The 23306-nt window shown below is 45.8% G+C and overlaps 1 protein-coding gene across 1 annotated transcript in view; it reads right to left on the bottom strand.

The window, feature by feature from the left end:
* ACVR2B (activin A receptor type 2B) overlaps positions 1–23306 on the bottom strand; it is a 97342-nt gene that overhangs the window by 8256 nt on the left and 65780 nt on the right. The window contains exons 2-7 of the mRNA XM_040065944.2: positions 13158–13365; positions 9113–9222; positions 7398–7549; positions 5171–5314; positions 3959–4102; positions 2967–3115 (exon numbers count right to left, since the gene is read on the bottom strand). Coding sequence (XP_039921878.1) covers positions 2967–3115; positions 3959–4102; positions 5171–5314; positions 7398–7549; positions 9113–9222; positions 13158–13365 — 907 coding nt within the window. The remainder of the gene's footprint in view (positions 1–2966; positions 3116–3958; positions 4103–5170; positions 5315–7397; positions 7550–9112; positions 9223–13157; positions 13366–23306) is intronic.

Raw genomic sequence — 23306 nt, 5'->3', positions numbered from 1 at the left:
AGGAGCGCAGGGGGTGAGGCCACACTCAGACATGCTGTCAGGGTTGGAGCAGGCAGCTGACAGGCAGGTGTAAGATTTTGCAGCAGAGATGGTGGGTCTGTGCTTGAAGGGGACATTTGTGTCAGTCCTGTGCTGCAGTGGGATCATTTCAGGGCAGCTGAGGTAAATCTGCAGGGGCTGGGAAGGGCGGGGGTTGGAGGAAGATCACACTGAGATGCCTAACCAGTCGAGCCCTGTTCACTGAGCTTCCTGCATTTTCATCTGAAAAGGAATGTTTGGCAATCTAATTAAATTACAGACCTTAGACAGCAGATGGCAATTGTCCTGTATGCTCAGCATTATAACTTCCCTATCATCAATTCACTCGGTGACCCTGCTGATTGCAGGACATTGCAGGCCTGCACAAAATAATTAATGAGGGCAGATACGATTGTTCTGCACTAGACAGACCTGTCAAAATTCTTTGTGAAGAGGGAAACTGCTGGACCATAGAGAGGGGGCTGCTCCTTGCAGCCTCAGATGCCAGAGCATCAACTCAAACCACTGCAAGCAAAAATCATCCTGTGCCACCCAGCCACTGATTCTGAGCTTAAAATACCAGAAGAGAGGATTTATCCTTTCTAAGCTAAACACAGCATGATGGGCATTTCTGGCTTGAGGATTAAGATGGGGGAAGTGAACCCCACCAGAAACCAGCCTCCATCACCTCTAGGGACTCAGTACAGCTTTGCAGAGCCACCTAAACATTGGTACCCCTCCATTACACAGAAAAACTGCATTTCCCACTATCTGTCATCCTAGAGACTGCCTGCTTCCCTGCTATAGCAGTTTCCCCACAGGCTTATGAAACTACCATCATCTAATGACATGGATAAACGCCTTTGCTCGTTCAGCTTTAGGGGATTATGCCCTCAGGATGGCACAGATTGTGCACGAGATTTTTGCAAAGCAGTGGCTCGATGAGGGCCACACAGAAACTATCAGGCAATCTGCCTGAACGATGTGGTTCCAACGTGAAACAAGATGCGAGCCAGCACCGCTGTGCGGGCATGTGCTGCTGTTGCTCACCTGCAGTGCCCTTTGGGCATGCAACAGTTAACTCCTACATCTTGACACAAGGTGCAGGGAATTCCCTTTGCAATTCCATTTTCCCCCCTACTTCCATACATTCCCCCATTCTTCCACGCTTTCCTTCATTCCTTCCCTCTACAAACCATCTTGAACGGGCACATCTGAGCTGCAATGCACATGTATCTAGGCCAGGGAGAAGGACTTAATCCAAGCCACACCAAATAGACTTCACATAACATCATATGCATTAGGCCATCCTAAAAACGGTCACTCACAAAGAAAAGTGGCATGAAAAGAAAAAGATATTTTTTTCCCATATAGCACTTCAAGCTAGGGAATAGGGAACAAGCCGACTATGAGTAATGGGTGAGTTAATTCGATTGAGACACTGGAAATTTTATTTGCAGCTTCCACGTGGGGGCACTTTTGCACCAACAAGTGATTCCATAACCTTAATCCTCCTTGTAGTGCCGGGGGCCAGAGAGGTGTTTGCTGAACCCCTGCCCAGCAGTGACTGGGGAGCTCCACCTGGCAACCCCAGCATCTCCATCCATGTGCGCTGTGGGAAGCCATTCAAAAAACACCCCCCCCAAGCCCCCCCTCCCCAGATTTAAAATGCATTTAGTGTTTTCTTTCAAAAATAAAATTAAAAGGAGCGAGGGTAATCCGAGGGAAATCCCTAGTGTCCTGAAATCCCTCCTCCACTAGGTATGTGCTAAATTCGAACAAATGCTGCATTCTCCAGCCTTTATCACTTGCTAAATGGACAGGGACACTAATGAGCACGATCTGTTGCTTTAAAGCCTTTCTATAGCCTTCCTCTGTTCCCCACCCTCAGGAATTTTCATCTATAAACCACTGCCTTTATTCTACAGGGACAAATGTCAGGGACACAGGGGTCAGCTCCAGGAGCAGCACAAAGGCAGCTGCAGGTTCTTTCAGAAGCCCTCAGCTCTTCTAAACTTTCAGGTTTGGGGAGGTGGGGTGTTTTGGGGGCAGGGATACCCGTGCAAAACCAGGGATTATCTTGCCATACATGAAGCCAGGCCTGCTAGATCTGGTACAAATTGCTGCAGCTGGATGTGGGGTTTAAGTCCCTCCTAGATGAAATGCGGTGGGTGGCAGGGGAGTATGGCCAGGGATTACAGCCTGTAAATCCCATCTGGAAATCTCCCCCTTCCTGCCCTGCTACAAGCAAAACACTCAGAAGAGATGTTTTAGGCTAGGGCAAGAGGGGGGGACTTTGGAGAAAGGCTAGAGCGTGAGGATGGTGTAACCCAAATGCTTTGTTGCTGTCCCCTCTGCACTGCACCCAGGTGAGATGAAGCATGTGCCAGGAGGTCTCAGGGGCAGGGTGGCACCTGCTGTGGTGTCTCTTATAAGCAACTTGGCACAATTTGGGCATTATAAAACTGCAGGGAAAAGTAACTAGCAGTCATTTTCTGCGTTTCCAGAGTTTCTCGGTTTTTTACCTAAGGATCAAAGGCTCTGTGGGAAGACATGCAGTGTAGTCATCAGTCTAAATCAGGGAAAAGTAGGGTCCAGCTCCTGGTATATCCATAGAAATACATGGATCACAATGTGATGGTATTAATCAAGCCAAGTCCTTTCAAATAGCAGTTCTGCAGCAGCACGGATTTCCTTCCCACAACAGGGGAAGAGTTGATGGAAGAGGGAAGACTACTCCTCAGACATTCAGAATCAGCCACTACCAACTGTGCTATTCCACAGGCAAGACACTTACTTGCCCCTCACCATTTTATTTGTGGCTGAAAAAAATTCTTGTCATAGCACAGGATTTACTGGGTTAAAAGGCCTTTATTTCCTAAAAGCACAACTCCCTCCTCCATTCAACAGCATCATTCCAAAAACAGTGTCAATGAAAGAGGCTTTACCTGTGTGCTATGGCAGGTTTGTGTCCTTCACCTTTGCACCAGGGGACATCTTCATGAAGGTAGGACAAGCCACGGGCCATTGTTTCTGCAACATGGCAGAGCTCGTTCCAGCTGATAATGTTGCCCTTCAGGTAATCCGTCAGAGAACCCTGCAGAACAGGACATTGTCAGTTCTTAATCGTAGACCACTCTACGTGACAGATGTGCCAACTGATGAGTTGAGAATGGTTTAGAGAGTGCTTGAAAAATCTGAGCCTTGATTTAATGGGGGAAATCACTAGTTAAAGTAAAAAGAAGAAATAAAAATCAGAAGTGTCCGTGAGTTTTCAGCCCTTGACAGCACGGACCTCCTGATGTCTACTTATCTGCCAGGGAAGGGGAGGGAGGTAATGAAAGGAAAAAATCATCTTTAACCAGAGCAATTCATCTAATCTCAGCGAGGGGAAAGCCTTCCATGCAAGATGAAGCATTGTATCAGCTGGTTGTGGCAATGATTCACTCAAGGAGACCTTGGGTTTAACAGGGGGATGACACTGATGGCTCAACCCCAGATTTGCACGTTTATTTTAAGTTTAGTCATGCTTTTTAACTAAAGCAATCCATGAAGTGGAACATGTGCCCCAAGCCTCAAAAAAACCCGTGAAGCTCATCAGCAAGGGGCAAGTTGGTCCTGCGAAATCTGTCTCCATAAGGCTCATCTATGCACATCAAGAGAGGGTGACCACCACAGATGGGAGCTGTGGCCTTTTGTGCCTCTCTCTTCCTAAATCCCACTTTTATTAATCCTTTGTTTGTGTAGGAAAGCCTTGAAAACTAAAGGATGGGCCTTTGAAGCCAGGGAGCAGGAGCACTTTGCTACCACAGAGCCATGGCCCACCAGGAACAGACTGGGATTATAAAAACAGGGATTATATTACAGGGATTATAATCCTGCTGTAACACAACCAGCTCCCTCTTTGCCTTCCCAAAATGTTTGTGCAGTGATACGTTACCTTGTCATGGAAAGCTGTGATCAGCCAGAGCTCTGTCTCCAGGTTTGTCCCCCTTTTCTCTGCTGCGATAAATTGCAAAAGGTTTTCATGCTTCATGCCAGGAGTGTTGAAAATCTCCCTCTCACTCTGCCAAGATTGCTTATCCTGAAGCAGGGAGAAACGCACCATCAAAGGTCATGCTTCCCTTTAAAGCAAACAGCTCCTTCAGTTCAGTCAGAACTGCTCACACTACTCTAAAAATCATGCTCCAGTGTTAGGATGTGATGTATCCCTTCAAAATAAGGCTGTTTTCCCTAAAGAATAAAGACTGTCCTCAGTCTCCCCTCTCCAAAATTATCCTCAGCTGTTCCTAAAGGACGTGTGGGGAGCGGAGAGGAAGCCAAACTTAACCTTACTGAGAAATAAGATTTTTCAAGATTTCCTAAGTATACTTGGAAGAAGAAAGCCTGTGCATACAGCACCCAGGATCAGCCTTGTAGTGTAATTGTTGCAATTGCAAAATCTAATCTAGGCTCCATTGAATATTTACTAGTAGGTCACAGCTGGCTTGGACAGAAGATGTGCAGATCTCCTTTGGCAACGCTATGACAACAAACACGAGTTGAAAAAGTAATGAAGGAGACAGCGGAGGAGCACAAGGATGTTTTAGGCATTTTTTCTTTCACTTGACTTTTGATTGCTTTACTCTTTTCATCTGCAGTTCCTAGAGAATCATGTCAGGAGTGTTCAAAGGTTTCCTAGAGCAGAAGACAGGAGCTGACAGTAACACTGCAGTGCAATTTGCTTTCACAGCACCGGGGCTCTGCCTTTGGAGGCTGTAAACTGCTCGCTAGGTTTGGATCCAGATTTACAACCCACTCAGGCAGGACACACAAAGCCAGGGCTCTGGCCCTTTGTGTGCCCTCTGGGCACTGCAGCTGCACCCTGCCTTGCTGGATTTAAACAGCACAGGAGTTTGCAGGGAAGTTAACATACCCTGTAGATTTCAGAGCGTGCTTGTTTTTTTGCCATTCTTGCAACAAGTACTACTACAGGAAGCATTTGGTAACGAGATAATGCAGGGAGAAGTGTAGGAAGGAAGGGTCCTTGAACTTTTCCCCCCAGCCCAAATGCATCTTTGAAATGGTCTCAAAACCCATAATCTCCATAGGCACTTAGAGCATCTCAGCACTGGTGAGCAAGCCCCTGGAAAATAAGCAGCGCCCCTCTCACCTGAATAGGGAAGATTTTCACTGCTACGTAGTCATTCATCAGCTGAGCCTTCCACACGCAGCCAAAGCGTCCCCTCGCCTTGATCTCCAAGAGCTGCAGGGGCTTTAGGCCAACCAGGGGAGAAGGGGGTGGTGGGCCAGGATCCTGCACAAGAGGAAAAAAAACACTGTCACCAGCTGAAGCTGGACTGTAAAATAAAGGGAGAGGAGGAATCAAGAGACTGCACGTGGGGAAAGAAGCATGGAGAAGTGACATTTTATTTAATACAAATTATTTAGGTGTAGTGTTTTCAGCAAGAACAGCATGAAATTCCCTGCCTTGCTTCCTCTGTAAGGTATTGGTATAGAACACATATAACAGTCTACACCTCCGAGTGTCACTTTGTGCCGCTACTGCCTGCCATGCTCTGGGCAAAACCTGAATTCTCCTGTGTTTTGAAAGAAAAAGTTGTTTGGGGCTACAAAGCACTGATGTCCTCAAGGCTACCTCCTGCCAAAAGTGGGAATCTTTAGGTCTTTGTGATCTAAAACCTCCCACAGCTCTTCACTACATTAGCATGTTCCATGTCACCCCAGCCACGGGCAGTGGGGCAGGTCTGTCAGCATCATACAGATCACATCTGTTTAAACTCTGCATTTGCCCAGGAGAACCATGTGACCCTGTAGGACATGTGGGGTTGGAGCTTTGTCCCACCTGCTTTCGGATGGGAAAGGTTCACAACATCATAGAATGTTTTGGCTTGGGAGAAAGTCTTAAAGATCATCCATTTCCAACCTCCCTACTATAGGTAGGGACACCTTCCACTAGAGCAGGTTACTCAGAGCCCCATCCAACCTGGACTTGAACACCTCCAGGGATGGGTCAGTCACAACTTCCCTGGGCAGCCTGTTCCAGGGCCTCACCATCCTGACAGGGAAGAATTTTTTCCTATTGTCTAATTTAAACCTGTTCTCTTTCACATTTAACCCATTCCCACTTGTCTTGTCACCACATACTCTTGTGAGAAGTCCCTCTCCCATCTTTCTTGTGGGCTCCCTTCAGGTACTGGAAGACTGCAAGATCACCCCAAAGCCTCATGCACCCATCCTCTGATGGCTCATAAAGCCTGAGCTTCATCAGGGAAAGCATCTTCCCTCCTCCTGCAAAGCTGGCAGGAACTTTATCATCTCTCAGATCCCTGATGCTCTACAAAGCTGGCTGAAATCAGGCAGTGGGTTTGAGAGTTTGGGTGGAAGGGCAGCCACCACGCAGGGCTGTCTAATTCCTTCCCTCAGGTATCTCAGACACGGTGATCAGCCTGACACTTTGTCTTAGGGTAACTTTATGATGCTTGTATCTCTTTAGTAAATTAGTAAATTTAGTAAATTTAGTAAATTAACGATATAGGGATAATGGGTAGAATGTCCTAGGGTAACTTTATGATGCTTGTATCCCCAATCGTCTGTTCTGTTTGTGCTGTATATTGAGTCCTGTGCCTTTAAGACTGGTTCTAAGAGCAAGGAGAAGCGCAGAGTTTGTTTTGAGAAAACTGCCCGACTCCTCCACATTCTGCTGCGGACTGGGTGTTCGGCGGAGGCTTGGAGAGACTGCAGGACACAGATCTTTTTTTGCTTTTAGTTAGTTTCAGCTAGCTAAGGCAGAGAAGTTCCCTGGACTGTTTTTTTTTTCCTTTTTCTTGGAACTGTTTAAACCTGCTCTGGACTGAAACCCAGGGGAGCACTGGGGGCTGCACCTGCGGCCCACCGGGGCCTGGACCTCGGCATTTTCCAGCAGCACCGGAGAGACTGGGACTGAGGAGACGCTGAGAGAGAGCCGAGCTACGCCCACGGCAAGGACTTTCTCAGTTTGCCATCTCGCTTCAGAAGGAGAAGTTTTATTGTTTCATATTATTCATTCTTTATACTTGTATGCACTTCATTTGTTTAGTAAAATAGTTTTTTCCACTTTCCTCCAAAGGGGTTTGTTTTTCTGTTTTTTTTCTGAACCGGTTAGAGGGAGGGTCCACTTAGGTTTGCTTCCTTAGAAGAATCCTATACAGGGGTTTTCTCCCAAATTTGTCCCAAACCAAGACATACTTCCATGGAGGCCAACTGTGCCACCAACTTCAAGAAGCAGAGAAGAAGTGTTAGGCCACCCGAAAAGAGCGAAGCAGAAGTGGGTGTGAACATACACAGAGAAGCCCCCACTCCTTTTGCAGGGCCCAGACAAAGGGGAGCAGCTCCCTCACCTCAATGATGTCCACGTGGCCGTAGGGAGGCTTCCGGTGCCGGTACATCCAGAAGGCCAGCAGGATGGCCATGGACAGCACGGCGATGGGCAGCAGGGAGTACACCAGGATGTTGAGCAGGGAGGGCGTTGGCGGCGGCGGCTCGTATATGACTGTGAGAAAAGAGCAGGGTGAGCGAGGGAGAAAGGACCTTCAGGAAGGCAGCAGCACCGTCAGCTGAGCATCCAGAGGCAACCAAACCCCATCTGTGACTCCACTCCAAAGCTGACAGTGCTGGCTGGCGGGTCCCATCACACCCAACAGTACTCATAAGGCTCCGTGGTTTTCTCTGCTCCATAGAAGTAATGTTAATAAAGGAGTTACAATGGCCCAAACCACACTCTGCAAGCTGAGCCTCCATCTGACCTTTATTTAAGATAGGTATTTCTTGTTGGGATACATAAAAGCAGAACATTTCCTCCTCTTAACCCTTCCAAATGCATCAGGAGAGCACGAAATCCCTCGCAGCGTTGCTTTACCTTTCACAGTGATTGACAAGTTGTCAGTTTTTAGTAAAATGCTGCCGGAGCCACAATCAAATGCACTATTCCCACAGTAGTTCTTGTTCCAAATTACATCAGTGCAGTTGAGACACAAACAATGGGAATACTAAATGGAGCCATGTTGCTATGTTGGAGACAGGGAAGGAAAAAATAGCAAGACTTGCCAAATTAAACAAAAAACTGTGAGAGAAAGAATATTTGCTACTAGGTTGCTACGGGTACGTTAATAACAGAAGATAATATAACCCGTGTAAACAATTAAAAACCTCTCAGGACAGCCCAGGAAAATCTGATAAAGGTCTATTTGAACATCTCAGTAAATGCAGGTAGTTCAAAACAGCCTAAGGAAAAGATTCACCTGTTTAACAGTTTTTATTGAGTGATACTTTAAAGAGTATACACCTAAAAGAATAATTGTTTTTCTACTACCCTCTGAAGAAGACCATGCTGTTACTTTTCTTCCTTGATACATATCCACAGACTCTGAAAGCTGATATGCACCCTTTCCCTTTCAATCCCCAGACCAACAAAACAGAATCAAATGCAAAAATCCCAGATGCTCAAGGTATCTGGAGATTCATGACCTATGAATTTAATGAAGAAGGCATCAAACACCTTTTAAGAGTTTGGGGCTCTGTCCATGCTATATAAATCACTCTCCCCTCTTCCCCTTGTGAGGGATTTTGTTTTGTAACATCCCACAGTGAAGTGGCCACCAAAAAGAAAACCTAATCCTTACTGATGGTTTCCAAAGTGTTTGGTACAGCTTCAGCCATAGAGTGAAACCACCCTGAAAAACTATTCTTAAAGAACTGTATCAAAAGGATTTCTGACTTCGTAACCAAAACACCCAACAACTCTATGCTGACATGAAGCTGAATTAGAGGAGGCTTAGGACAAATATTAGGAAAAAGTTCCTCACCCAGAGGGTGGTTGGCACTGGAGCAGGCTCCCCATGGCAGTGGTGACAGCACCAAGCTCAGAGCTCAGGGAATATTTGGCTCCCAGGCACATGTTGTGAATCCTGGCGGTTTCCTATGCAGGGCCAGGAGTTGGATTTGATGATCCTTGTGAGTCTCTCCTAACTCAGGACGTTTCCATATTTCTATTAAAGTCCTTGGAAACTGGGTCTAGAGGAGGAGACCCCAACTCCCTGTCCTCCCAGTCACTCACCTTCTGGGCCGGTGACTTCAGGCAAATGGGTAAATTTCTCATTGCAATAGTTGCCCTCGCAGCAGCAGAAAAACACCTGAGGGTTTTCTTCTGTGGCTACACACTCCTGCCTGTGCCGGACATGGAATGAAGGGGAGAGAAAAACACTGTCAGCCAACTCCTGCCTCTTGTCTTTGGGAGCCAACCTGCCCCAAATTTTCTTCTCTGCACACCTTTTCCTGCAGCCTTCACTTAAGGAAAACAACTTGGCGCTCAAATACCCCAGTGGATAGCACAGACCCTTGAAAAGGCTGCAAAGGAAACGAACGCTTCCATATGTACTGAGGGCATTAAATGGTGAGTAATAAATAACAGCCGCCGCTGCTAACAGACTGAGGAGGAGAAAAACGACAGAGAGACGCCTCAGTCCCTGAACAGTGACTTTCCCACAGCCCATATGAATGCTGCCGGGTCAGAGAAGTATTTGATCATGCAATTAAAGGTTGTGCCATAAAGCACACATGACGAGGGCTGAGCTAAGGCTGCTCCCATGGCCTTGAGCATCACCAGCTCTGCACACTCGGAGAGCCCCCGACAGCAGCAGGAGGCAGCTGCAGGTCTGAGAGCATGCACTGATAGCTCAAGGTGAAGGCTTTAAGCTGAAAGAAGGCAGGTTTAAGTTTGGATATTAGGTATAAATTCTTTACTGTGAGGGTGGTGAAGCACTGGAACAGGTCATCCAGAGAAGCTGTGGATGCCTCATCCCTGGAAGTGTTACAAGGTCAGGTTGGATGGGACTTGGATCCTCCTTGGTCTTGTGGAATGTATCCCTTCCCATGGCAGGGGGTTGGCACTAGATGATCTTTAAAAGTCCCTTCCAAACCTAACCATTCGAGAGTCCCATGATTCTCATTCTGTTTCTGGGGTTTTTACGTTTCATTTTCAAATGCCCTCTCCACCATAAAAAGCTTATTTCTGCACAAAAACCTTTAAGAAAATCAGGTTGCAGCTCTCATTTTATGCCTTTACCTCTTATCCAGGTGCTACTACAGCCTTCCAACACTGAGATTTCCTTCCACATTGTGCAAGGCCTTAGGGGACTTCCATGGATCAAACCAACTCTACTTCCACACATCCTCCCTCTCCCCCACAGATCAATGCTAAAAGAGATGTGCAGTGATTTTTGCAGTACTCTAGCTGTCATTTCTCTCTGTTTCTTAAACGCTGCTTCCCTTCCCTGCCACCTTTTGCTGTGCTATGTTCTGCTTTTAGTTATTAGGCTTGCAGAGCTGCTCTCCACAGAGAACTGTATCAAACTATTTCCTGAAGCCCAGTTAAATTATATGCATAACTTCCTTCCCTCGACCACTTGGAGGAAGTAGCAAAACAATCATATGCGTTTGACATTATTACTCATTTCTGAACCCATGCCAAGCCTCTCTTTCTGTGTTATCACTGACATACTGCCACGAGAAGAATAGAAAGGGCTCTCTTCAGTCCTAGCACTGGGTAGTTTTCAGTGCTTTATTCCCTTTGGGGGAAAAAAACTGGCTATAGCCAAACTGTCTCCTCCAAGGTCTCAGCTGGGAAGCACTTGGTTTGTTTTTCAGGCTCGCATTTTTTTTCAACTTCAAAGCAAAAAAAGCAGCCATTTGACTTATTCAAATGAACAGAGATGTTTCAACAAGTTAAACAACGTTTCCAGATGCTTTTTCCTGAAATCAGATAACAAGCCCTTTGGATTTAACAGCATCAGTGTTGGAGCCTTCAATAGAAAGCACATCCTTTGCTAAATCTGTTGGTTAAAAAAAATCAAGCTAATGAGTGAAAACAGCCTGCTCCACATCTGCAGTTCATTATCCCTGTCTCTGAGTGAAGCCATCCAGGTATGTATGACATGTTACACTCAGCAAACGTTACAGCTGAGGCAGTGGGAGAGAATGACACCTTTTTCTGTGGCAGGGAGGGCACGTTTCGGAGCGGTTCACGTGCTCTGCGGGGGAATGTGAGCATGACCTCTCCGGCAGGGCTTGTGTAAATAAACGAGAGCGCGCCAGTCGATTTTTAAACACTACCTTTTTCCTATAACCTTAAATGTACATGTGCCGCATTCTTGTTTCCTCAAGATAAAGAACAGAGTAAGGAGCCATCGCCCTCAGCGTCCCAACTCCAAAATTTTTCCAGCATCCTAGCGCGGCAAAGGAGGCAGCGCTCGGCGCATCCCAGCACGCGCTGCCTGTGCTGCAAAAGCAGCTGCAGCAGCCAGAGCAGAGCGTGCCCTGCATCCAGGGAGACAGAATGCAGGTGCATCTGCCATGGCCGCTCCCAGAAACTCGGCATCCAAAGGTGCCAGAGACACAAAGGGCATCAGCACAGCACCCCTGATCGAAAAAATCTTCTTCTTAGCCATTTTTGCCACCTTGAGATGCAACACTGCCTGCATGGAAGTCTGCCAAGGGCACTCAAGGGAAGAGAAAAAATGAAAAGCACTGCATTTAAAGAGGTTTTATTCCTTTATATAATTAAAGCTAACCTTTATTTTAAATGATGCTTTTGATATTTGTACTGTTTTTTAGTTCTCAGAGGGTCTTTTAGCTTTGGTTGGGATTGTGGCTTTGAAAAGTCAGGCAATGGCATACTGGATGCTCAGTTCTAGGGCTGCAAAAGGCTGGTGAGGAGCCCTGGAAACTTTTTACCCTTGTAACAGAGCAGCACATTATGACAAAGTTTAAGAACCACTACATCCCTGCAGAGACACTCAGTGACAATACAAGTGTCACTGGATATGAGAGCAGACACTGAAAGGAGAAATCTGTTTACAGTAAACACTTCTGCTTGGAAGTAGGAAACTACAGTGACCTTCTGTTCTCAGAAGAATCGGCATTAAAATGACTAATGGGCCAAGGAGGATTGATTTATTGGGAAAGAATAAAAATTTAACTATATATAGAGCCTGGCTACTCGATTGGCAAGGGAATAGGTGTGGTAGGAAAGTAACTCTGGAGCTAATAATAGAACAAAGATGAGGAACAACTTACAGTCGAGATAAGCCAAGACAACAGGCACAGAAGCAGGGGAAGTGTACAGCACCAAAGGGAGAAAACACTTCAGCCATGGGACAAATCTATTTCCAGCTTAACCCCACAGCTTAGCACCTGATCTTCCTAAAACTTTCAGAACAAGAAGCTACAAAGATGCACAACTGAGAATTGCACAAAGGTGAGATCGACCTACATCGGTGTTATATCAAGGGAAATCCTTGAATTTTGTGTTGCTAATCCTTATTGAAAGGGCTGGGCTTGGCTGGTTGGTCATTGGTTTGGGTTTTTTTTTTAACAAAACCCTTTAGCTTAGAGCAACTGAACATTGTCCTTTTCAACTCTGCAACATCATAGAGCTGCTTTCTTTAGCTGTAATTCTTTTCCTCTTTGTCAAACTGCATCAAGGGAAGTGAGAAAAGACTAGTTAATTTTCCCAGCTATTTAATGAGGCTGGAGCCTTTGCACTACAAAACCTCACTCCTTTTCAGCTGGCTACAGGCAGTGACACACAAACTCACATTGCTGCAGAGTGCTGCCGTGCTCTTTCTCCTGGCCCTTCTCTTCGCTCCGCCAAAGAACAGTGGAACTTTTTGCAGCATCACAAACGCCAGGATATCTCAACCCCTAACCACCCCCAGATATCTGTGCTTTTCTAGACAGCACCAAATGATTCCAAGTTTTCAATTCTATCACCAAATGCTCCTGGAAGAACATATTGTTCTTCATTTGATGGTACAGGACAGGTTTTTTAATGAATGCCAGAATTATCAAAGCTTTGCTAGGGAAAAAAACAAACAAACACAACGCAAAACCCCTAGAAGTGATTTTTGCAGCTTTTACTTAGAAAGTCAAAGCAGGTAAGTGACAGTTCTGAGTGCTACATTAGCAACAGAAGTAATTACAGAGGATGCTTTTTGCCAGTTAAATTGGACTTGCCTTCTATTCCTCTATGCAAAAAAATCACGAGCATTTACACTTAGAGGATCGATTAAAGCTGTATTTAGATAAACCAGTTGGGCTATTACCTGTCATAGCAGTTGAAGTCATCTAACCAGCAGCCTTTCTTCACCAGCTCGATGGAGCCCGAGTTGTTTCTCCAGGAGGCGTAGCAGTGGAGCCGCTTGTCCTTCTCCCCCTCGCAGCGCTCCACGCCGCTCTGGTTGGTCTTCTCCAGCTCCCAGTTGGCATTGTAGTAGATGCACTCCCTTGTCTCAGCCTCCCCATGGCCTGGTCCTGAAAACAAAAGTCAAGCCCCAAGGACATTCAGGTAAAATCAGAACTAGATCGTTGGAATCGTATCGCTCTGTTTTAGGTGATGCACGCATTCGATTCCCTGGGAGCTGAGCAGCTCAGCAGTGTGAGCTTCAGCTCAGTGTGGAGATTATTCTCCTCCTCTGGGGTGAGGTGGGGGATGGAGGGCTCTGGTTTGCCTAAGCTCACACAGGAGCTCATGGTGAAGTCAAGAGCCCAGCTGGGACCTTCCCAGATCTCCTGTGGACAGTGTTTCAACCTTAGAACCCTAAAACGGGGATGCACAAGGCAACACGTACCCAGTTAAGTCTAACCACAGAAACCCTGTTTAGCAAAGACAACTTCCCAGGGTGCTACTTGATGCTTGCTGGGTTGTCATGCAGTAGAGTAACTCTCCCTCTCCATCACTACTTTGGGAAACACCACTAAAAATACAGAGTTTCTTCATGGATGTAACTGAAAACAGATAATATTCATCCTGCAGAGGAGGGCCAGAGCAGTGGCCATTCCTCACTTAGATCTTGGTTCAGGCCTATTTGGGTAAGGCTCCACATGATAAATGCCACATTTTATCTGCATTTGACACGGCTCACGGTGCCTCTCCACCCAAGCAAGGTCTTCAGCAGCAGAAGATTCTGTTCCCCAAACAACGCTGGCCACCCCAAATGGATGCTTGGCCACCACAAACAAAGGAGTTTTTATAACCTGTGGGTCTTCCCTCCTTTAGAGCCTTGTATGAAAGGTCTGTGGAGCTCCTACTGTCCCTAGGGAAACAATTCCCCCATAACCACCATGTGACAGAACTGAAATACAATTGCAGACACATCCATTAAAACCAGAGTCAAATAAGGGAACAGTGATATTTGCAGGTGACCTGTTCTGTCCTTAACATTAGAAATCCTCTCTTTATCTGGAAATACTCTGCTTTGTGGTGTTTTGAGGATTAGTTTAAAACAAAACAAAGAATGAAACAAACACAAGTCTTGTAAGCAGACAAACACAAAAAGTACTATGAGGCCTGTACAATGTTGATTTTGTAAATCCTGAAATGCCCTGCAGCAATCTCTCTTTGGGATTACCCAGCCTAAGGAAAGGTCAGGCCTGGCCATTATTTTGATGGATTGCAATCGTGGAAAATGTAGGTATCTCAATAAAAGGTGTTGACAACAGGGTAGAAAACACAAATAGGTCCCACAGGATGGTGAAACCAAAGTGCTGTGCTCCCAGAATAGCCAGACCTCTGTGAAGCTTAAAACTAATTTTCTAGCCAGAAAAGCACAGTTCTGAATAAGATGGGTCCAACCTGCTCCCAATCCTGACACCTGGTCTCAGCAATGGGTCATTTTCATGGCATGGAGTTAACTCATCACACTAGGAAGATCTCTTTGCAAGCAGCTGTGGTGTTCAATCCTTCAGTACCACTTTTTAGGAAGACTGATTGATCTCCACTGTGGCAGAGACTGCAAGGGAGCAGGGGTATGGGAATGTCATAAAGCTGACTTCTGAAACTGGAAATTATATTCAAAGCACACACGAACAAGAGCTCAATTTCAATAGCACCTGCAGGTTTTATCAGAGCTTGCAAAGCTCCATCAGAGTTTTCCTCTGACAAGTTGCTTACAATAATGAAAACAACCTACCAATATCCCTCAACACAGAACAATGTCAATATTGACACTCCTTGTTAAAGCCTTGATATTTGTTCTCTTGATACTTACACTGTGCTTTTTTAGGGCAGATTAAGCATTTTTGCTAAATACCCGTTAAATCAGCAGGAAAGCAAAAGAGCTTTCTCTTGTGTGTGGGGGTAGAGGGCGATATATTTTTACTTATTTAAAGAATAAATATCTTAACTGCATACAACTGTAGAATGGTTTGGGTTGGAAAGGATTTTTAAAGGTCATCTAGTCCAATATCCCAGCAATGAGCAGAGACATCTTCAGCTAGACCAGGTTGTTCAAAGCCCAATCCAACCTCACCTTGAATACTTCTAGAGCCACCACCTCTGGGGACAACCTGGGCTAGGGTTTCACCACCCTCATTCTAATAAGTACATGGCTTCCAGCTGGTACCTGACACCTAATCCTCACTTACCATCTTCTGCTCCACTCCTGGAAGTACACTTTGTAATATCATTTTTATCATCCCAAACTGAATATCGCTTTTGATCAACACGGAAATTTCCTCTCCCTCCCCAACTTCATCTCCTAGAAAGCTGGAAGGTTTGATGACCCATTTCACTGGAAAGCAGCTCCAAAATCTAATCCTAGCTCAGCCAGCATCATCTGCAACCTCAAGCAATATTGTGTAGCCTCTGTTTTCTCCACCATAAACGACAGCCAATGCAATGCACAGAGCTGAGGTGAGATTTGATATTTCCACTGTGTTTTGGAAAGGGAGTGTTGAAAAGATGTGAAGCAGGAGCTTTATCGGCTCTGGGACCAGCAAACCAAGGCTGCTAAATCCTGTGTTGAGCCCAGGCTCCCTTCCCCCAAGACAGTTGTCTTTTCTGGAACAAGTTTCTGCTGAACACTAAGAGCTGCTTGCAAACACGCAAACCCAACTCTGCAAACAGCAACCGTGCCAGGAAAAAGGCCTTTCCCAGTTTTCCCCCCGCTGTCAAAGTTTAGATGATTTGAATAAAAGCCTGCATAAAGTTTTAGATGACTAAATAGATGTATGCTTTCTTTATAACAACTCCTAAGGATGCTTGCATTAAGAAGACACTTTAAAAACCTGCGTGTTTGTTACCTGCTTTCAGATCTCTTTAAAAGCCATTTGGTAGGATCCTCGCCCCGCTGGGTGCTCACGACTGCAAGAAACCCTTCTGTTTGTACCCAAGATGGTCTCAGCAGGAAGGGGCACGGCTCCAGGTCTGGGTATTAATTTACCTGCTGCTTTAGCTCATCAAGAAACACTCACACCTTGCTCTGTAATGGATCACGCAGAGACCAAAGTTTGCAGCTAACTGCCTGTTCTGCACTCGCTGCGGTGAAACCCTCACTGAGCAGAGGGAGGGGGAGTCAAAACAGGGGCTTGTCCCTTTGGGGGAGAAAGGTGGTGACTAAGACAAGGAAATCTAGCTTTGCTCATCCATCCCCAGGGAGATGTGTAGCTTTTCCTGCCTATCTCTTCCCCGCTTGGGCAATGGATGCCCCCAAGGCCACTGTAGGTCTGTAAGAGTTGGACAGTGGGGAATAGTTTTAAACTAAAAAAGATTTAGATTTGATATAAAGAAGAAGTATTTTTCTCAATGAAGGTGATAAAACACTGGAACAGGTTGCCCAAGGCGGTGGTGCCTTATCTCTGGAAACATTCATGGTCAGGTTGGACAGAGCTCTGGGGAACTTGATGTAGTTGAAGATATCTCTGCTCACCACAGGGGAGTTGGACTAGATGCCTTTTCAAGGTCCCTGCCAGCCCAAACTATTCTGTGACTCTGCCAAGTGACAAAGGCATGGATAACCATGGATAACCATGTCCAGCTTCTCATTTCAAGTTGCAAGAAGAATCAGAGGGTGTTGCCCCAAGACATGTGCAGGAAGAACTTGTCTCCCTCCACCAGACCCAGGTGATGAATCAGTGCAACGAGGATGTGACTGGGCTCCCCTGTGCACTACAACCTGGCTTAAGAGAAGTGTTGTACCAAACTTGAGCATCTGACAGGAGTCACACCATTCATTTTGGCCAAAAGGGCCTTTCCTGAAACAGAAGTCTTTCACTACAGTCATAAACCACAGCTTGAGACAGATTGAAGGGGTTGTGACACCACAGTCCTGCTCTCCCCCTCCTCACTCTTATCATCACCCTCATAGCAGCCTTGGTACATAAGAAAGCTCCTGAGCTCCTTCATTTGGTGGCACTGCCTGGTAACATCCTGCTCATGTGGGATGGAAAATAAACACCCCAGAGAACTGCCTAGCTTTTGGCAGAAAATCAGTACTACTTGGGTGCAACGAGAAATGAAACCTTTGCTAAGCAAGTGTTTGAAGATCGCTGTTGGAACCTGGTCTCATTAATTGGGCCCCCATTCCTCTCCTGCCTAAGCCTATTCCACCAGCCACAAGGCAAAATTTGGGAAAAAAAGTTGCAAAGCAGGAGCATGGACATGGGGTAGGAGCATAGACATGGGGTAGGAACATAGACATGGGGTAGGAGCACAGCATCCCCAGCCCTGCATCCCGCTCTCAGCCCCAGCTCTCTCCATGGAAAAGAGCCTCGTGTCAGCAGCCAGGCAAAAACAATCAACTTTTTAATACCATAATCCACAAACAGTCATTTAAGCAATAAAGCCTGAAGTCCTGTTTGAAATCAAAGTCTAAAGAAGAATCAGGCTTTGCAGGAGCAGATGGGTTTTTGGCATCCCACTGCATCCACCCAGCGCTTCGGGAATGACGCAGTGTGGCTTGTCCTCGAACAAAAGCCGCACAGAAATACCTTTACACAAAATATCGAGCCCAAATAATTCCCATACATCACGCAGGCAGAGGGAGGCTACCCACCATCACCCATTTTTGGGGTGGAAATCAATTTTTGACCTCAGTCCTGAGGAACCGTCATTACGCTGATTCCCCTGGGTCAATTTTCTGCTCCAGATGACTGAAGTATCACTAGGTTTTTGCCACCAAGACCCCCAGCACCCATCTGGGGCGCATAATGATGGGAAGAGCAGTCCAAGAACCAAGCGACATGGGAAGACCTCTCGCCCCTACTTGGGAGTTGCACGGCACAGAGGGAGCTCATTAAAAAAAGGTCCTCGTGAACTGAAGGACTTCAGCCTGCTGAGACATGGGACCTTGCTGCTGATCTGAGACTAAACCCTGCTCTCCTAATTTGGAGTCGCTGACAGATCACTGAGGCTGTATCATTATCCAGCAGCTTCTAAATTATAGCCAAGATCCAGTGTAGCAACTCCAGGTCTAGGTGTTAGCGGTTGCCGAGCTCCTAACTCATAATTAGATACACAGGGAATATCTTCCCCAAGGCTGAAGGCTGCTATAAATCTCAGCTCTTTATCTCTGCCTGTCCCCTTTTGAAAACCTAAAATGAAAGTATATACAAAAAGATGGGATGTGTCAAAATAGTCTGCATAAACACTGAGTGATTTACCAGACAGTCTGTTTGCCTGACTGTCAAAACCACAGGGCTTTATATATGAAACAGTGTATGCAACTGAAGTTATTTGCAAACACTTCGTTATGTCCCTATATAGCTATTTGTACATGTAATTTTATAATATAAAACGGCGGAGATTGTGCACTGAATTGGGGTAATTGCCCTCTAATTTGGAGGGTAATTGCATGTAGCAATTAAGCAACTGCGGATGCATTCTTGCACGTGTGATTATGGAAGTCGGGCCCTTTGTTTGAGGTTTGGGTTTGCTTTCAAGAGCTCTCCCTCAAACCGTGGCAGGGGTGAGCAGAGCTGGGAAATCAGGGGCTGCTGGGTGCTCACCTTGCAGGGCAGCATCTGCTGGGGTGAGCCACTTCACCCCCTTCCCAGCTGCCCCCAAACCCACAGCTGCATTTGGGCACACCCTTCAATGGGGGACCACAATCTAAGCATCTGTGGAGCACTCTCAGAGTGAGTGAGGGAGGGAAAGGCAGGGAAAGAGGGCTGCTGCCTCCCAGCTCTCCCTCGCCCAGACACCTGCCCAGAAATCATGTGCAGGACTGCAAATTAAAGCATTTCAAATAGTTGTTTCTAGAAATTCAAAATCAGGCCAGATTGCAACTGGGAATGTTTGGAAAATGTTGCTCTGGAGAGACCACCCAGTTGCATCTCTACAAAATGAATGTGAGATTTCTAAGTGTTGCTCCAGCACTTATTCCCCAAGCAGGGTGATTTCATTCCTGCTGTACTTAAATAAGAGGGGCTAAATACATTTTTAGGCAAAGCATCAAACTCGTGATGACATCTGCGGTTAAGCATGTAACTGCACATGAGCATTTGGAGGCTTGTTGCTTTTATCCCCTGCTCTTTCACAAAAGTCTTTAAACAACAGAGCAGAAACAAGCCCCTGTGACTCTGCAGAGCCTTTTCCTCAAGCCAAAACTTCACCCCACCTTTGGGGACCTCAATGGCCAGGGTTTGTCCAGGCAGAGATGCCCCATCCAAGCAGCTGGATGCAGGGATGGCTAGTTAGAAACATCTATTATTGCAAAATGTTTTGGTTCTTAAGCCAAATCAGGTAAATCTGCGCACAGGCAGCACCAAGAAAGCAAAGGTGTAACGCCAAGGGAAGATACTACTTGGAATTTTGTTTTCTGTCAATAGATTTGGCTTATCCCACAGTAAAACAGCTCCAAGTTTTCAAGTCAATCAATGGCTGTTGATCTATTATCTCAGCATATATTGCCATGGTAACCTGCAATGATGCCATTGACAACCACTCTCAAAAGGACAGGAGGCTTTAAGTCATTTACTTTTAAAATTAAAAAAGGAACTTTAATATTAAGAAATGCATCCTCCCTGTTCACCAGGGATGACAACTCAGGGCTTCTATATTCACACCATGACTCACACTTCACAGCTTCCACGGACATCTGTGTAGCAACCCCCCCCCCCCACTACCCCCCCATATATCTCTTTTTTAACTTGGGTTTAAGTCAGTAAATGATAGCAAGAAAAATATTCCAAAGAATTAGATCTTTATTAGAATTTTCACCCAAACAGACAGCAAAACCTGCTTTGTAAAATGTAAGGAGTGTATTTGAGGAGTTCTTACTACCAGCTCGGGGAAAGGATGTGGTAACGGTTTAATCCTCCTGAATAACTTCCCTGGCATTTTAAGTCAAACGGGGTGGGTAGGAGAAAGACCTGGAGAAGGACATGGAGAAGGACATGGAGAAGGACACGGAGCATCCCAGCTCCTCAGAGGGCCACAAAACCAGGCAGATCCTGCAGAGGGAAGATGGAACCCAGTGAGATGACAGCGATACTCAGCTGAGTGAAATACTGAGTGTCCACACACACATACATGCCACAGAGCTGATGAGATTGATCTCTTGGCGCAAAGGGGAGGATCTCTCAGGAAAACATTTAGTAAATCATTCCTCTGGCCAGGCAGAGTGATCCAAGGAGGTTTGGCCAGGTCGCCGGCTGGCCTGCTGTGCAGCAGGACAGAAACATTGCCAGCAGTTAATCAATTTTTGGAAGCAGAGCATTTTTGACTTGAACTCAGGGGGTCACTTCTATATTTTATTTAAAGAAGAGATCATTTTAGTTATCCATTAGAAAAATCCTATTTTCTATCATTTCAGTTAAGGACAAAGCCAAAAATGTAATTACATTTCTCCCTTCACATCACTAACTGTATCTGTCTCCCCCAAAAAGGTTTTAGTTCTTTAATAAAACCATCAGAGAGATCAATCAAAAGCATTTAATGCCGTGGTGCTTCTGCAGTTCATGTTTAAATGCACTTTGGGTCACAAACGAGGCAATTTGGACAGCAGAGCTCAAACCAGATTAGTAATAACACACAAAAAAGGCCTAATTCCTACTTTCTTTTTCTTTTTTTTTTTTTTTTTTCCCACAGATACATACTCCTCCTCAGCTACACCCAAGAAAATGAAATCAAAATCAAGCCAGCCTCGACAAGCACGAAGTCACAGATCCAAAAAGGGCACTGCTGCTGCCCGCCTGCCTGCGCAGAGGAGAGCATGAGAAATTGCAGTTCGCCCATCCAAACTCCCAGAGCTGCTGAGCTGCTGCCTGACCGTGTGTGACCAGCCCCGAGGATGCCACCTCGGGCAGCACCTCTGAAATGATGCTCCTCCATCCCCCCAGTTCACTAGAAGACACCTCCAGGCTTCCTTTGCACTGCCGCACCAAGAAAATGCCTTGCTCCGCGGAAGAATTCCATAAAGGAGATGTTGTGTTTCCTCCCCCCGACCGTGAGCTTCCAAACAGCAGTATAGTTATTAGGATTTTTTTTTTTTTTTCCTTGAATTTGAGGTGTGCGTTTATAAAAGCATTAGGCAGGCCATTTATTTGGCTTGTAACAGCAGTGACTACTCTTTGGCATGAAAAATGGCCCCTTGTGGGCTGAGCACTCTGCACGCAAGCTACCAAGAAGGCGTCTCAGCAGCCAAACTTTGCAGCCTCCCAAACGGAAAATATTAGAGCTTAATTGCAAGATTAAGGTATTTCCAACTGCACTCCTGAAAAATCAAACAGAAGGCAAGTCTTGACCAGATTACACAAATCACTGAGTGAAATATGCAGCAAGTTCTGAAATGATATTTAGAACACAATCATTTGTCCTCTCCCATTCTCCTCGGGAGCCAGCATGGGGTCTCCAAAGAGCATGGGAGGAGGAAGTGAAATCACGTACATTCGTAAATATTTTCCCCACACACAGAGAAGTTTTGAAAGGCTTTCAAAGCAAGCCTGGAAAATTAATTTCCTTCCAGGCAGAGGAACGAGGGTAAGGGAGCATCTTGTGGAGTGCAGAGGTTTAAAGAACAGCAATAATCATGTGGTGATGCCTTTCCCAGCTTTTTCACGTGCATCTGCTCCATCCCACTGTCCTCATCATCCTATGACACTGCCACTGGCAGAAATGCTTTTCAGAGCTCCTGATTTTTAAGGTCTTCTCCAGAGAAGTGAGAGAGAGAGTGATGTGTGTCCAACACAGCACAGCACACCTGGCAAGCCACAGAGAGCTTTGGTACCAGAACAGCAGCACCTCAATTCATGATCTGCACAGGGTCCTCTGAGATTTATCAGCAGGGACATTTCAAATATGCTTTAAAATGTGCTGAGTCTACTAAGATTGGGCCCCAAGTGCTTTTCTATTGATTCTGCTTGACATTTCCAAATACCACAATTCCAAATTTAATTCACTGGTAATTGGAAAAACTGTAATGCATGTAAATGGACAAGAAGATGTGGGAAGTCCAAAAGGTCAAGCATCAGGAAAACGTGTCCCCAAGAACTAAATGATGCTTGTTTGTGTTCCTGTCACCCTCTTCTACTTAAATAATCAAAGCTTGGAGCTGAGCAGTTTTCTCAGCAGGATGGAGGAAGAAAGGCAATAAAAAACCACAACCACTCTAAACCATGGAACCAGTTCAAAAATCACTGTTTTAAACTCCATCACTGACCAGAATTCAAATACACCATAGAGATGAGTCACTTAATCAGCAGATTACATGAGCAAGTGGGAAACTCAGGGAAGAATTAATTTGAAAATGCTCTCAGTAGAAGAAAATTATCTCTACCTAGAAATCGGGTTTCTAAGATTACCTTTCTGCTACATCACAGCTTCTCCTTGCCAGCCAGTTGAAGGGGAGGCAGTGACAGAGAGAAAATCTCATAGATGTCTAAGTTCAAACCTCAGATTCAGCATGATGGTGGAAGGTTGTTGGCAGGTGCCAACTGGGGTGTCTTTATTGACCTGAGAAAACCTAACTTCTCCTTCAGAGGAACCAGGGGCTTCAGTGACAAGAAATGGTGCAGGACCATGCAGGAGATGCTTACCCAGCTCTTTGCACAGAGCCCTGAGCTGCAGCAAAGCTCGAGGATTCACTGCGCTGATGGGCAATCCCTTTCCGGCAAAGACCATGCTATACAGAATACACTATGACAAAATCCCCATATTTCTTCATGTTCTAGAGAATGAAACATGCGCATTTTAGCTGCCAGTCTGACCTGTATTGCTCCCATCACGTGAGCAATCACCAATGGTCTGACACCCTGGTGCGTTTCAGCTCAAAGGGCAGGAACATGATGGGAGTGCAGTGCACCAAAAAGCACGAGCACAATTTATAGCCAGTCTTACACTGATGCAGGACAAGCATCCATTACCACATCCCAAACAGAGATTCCTCCATCCAGCCCACAGCAGTACATATAAAAATACTTGCTAATTCCTGGGTGCGAGGGACATCTTTTGTATTACACTCTAGACCTTCAGACCA

Source organism: Hirundo rustica, chromosome 1 (genome assembly GCF_015227805.2).
Source record: "Hirundo rustica isolate bHirRus1 chromosome 1, bHirRus1.pri.v3, whole genome shotgun sequence".
Lineage (NCBI taxonomy): Eukaryota > Metazoa > Chordata > Aves > Passeriformes > Hirundinidae > Hirundo > Hirundo rustica.
This window is presented reverse-complemented; position numbering and strand designations above follow the sequence as displayed.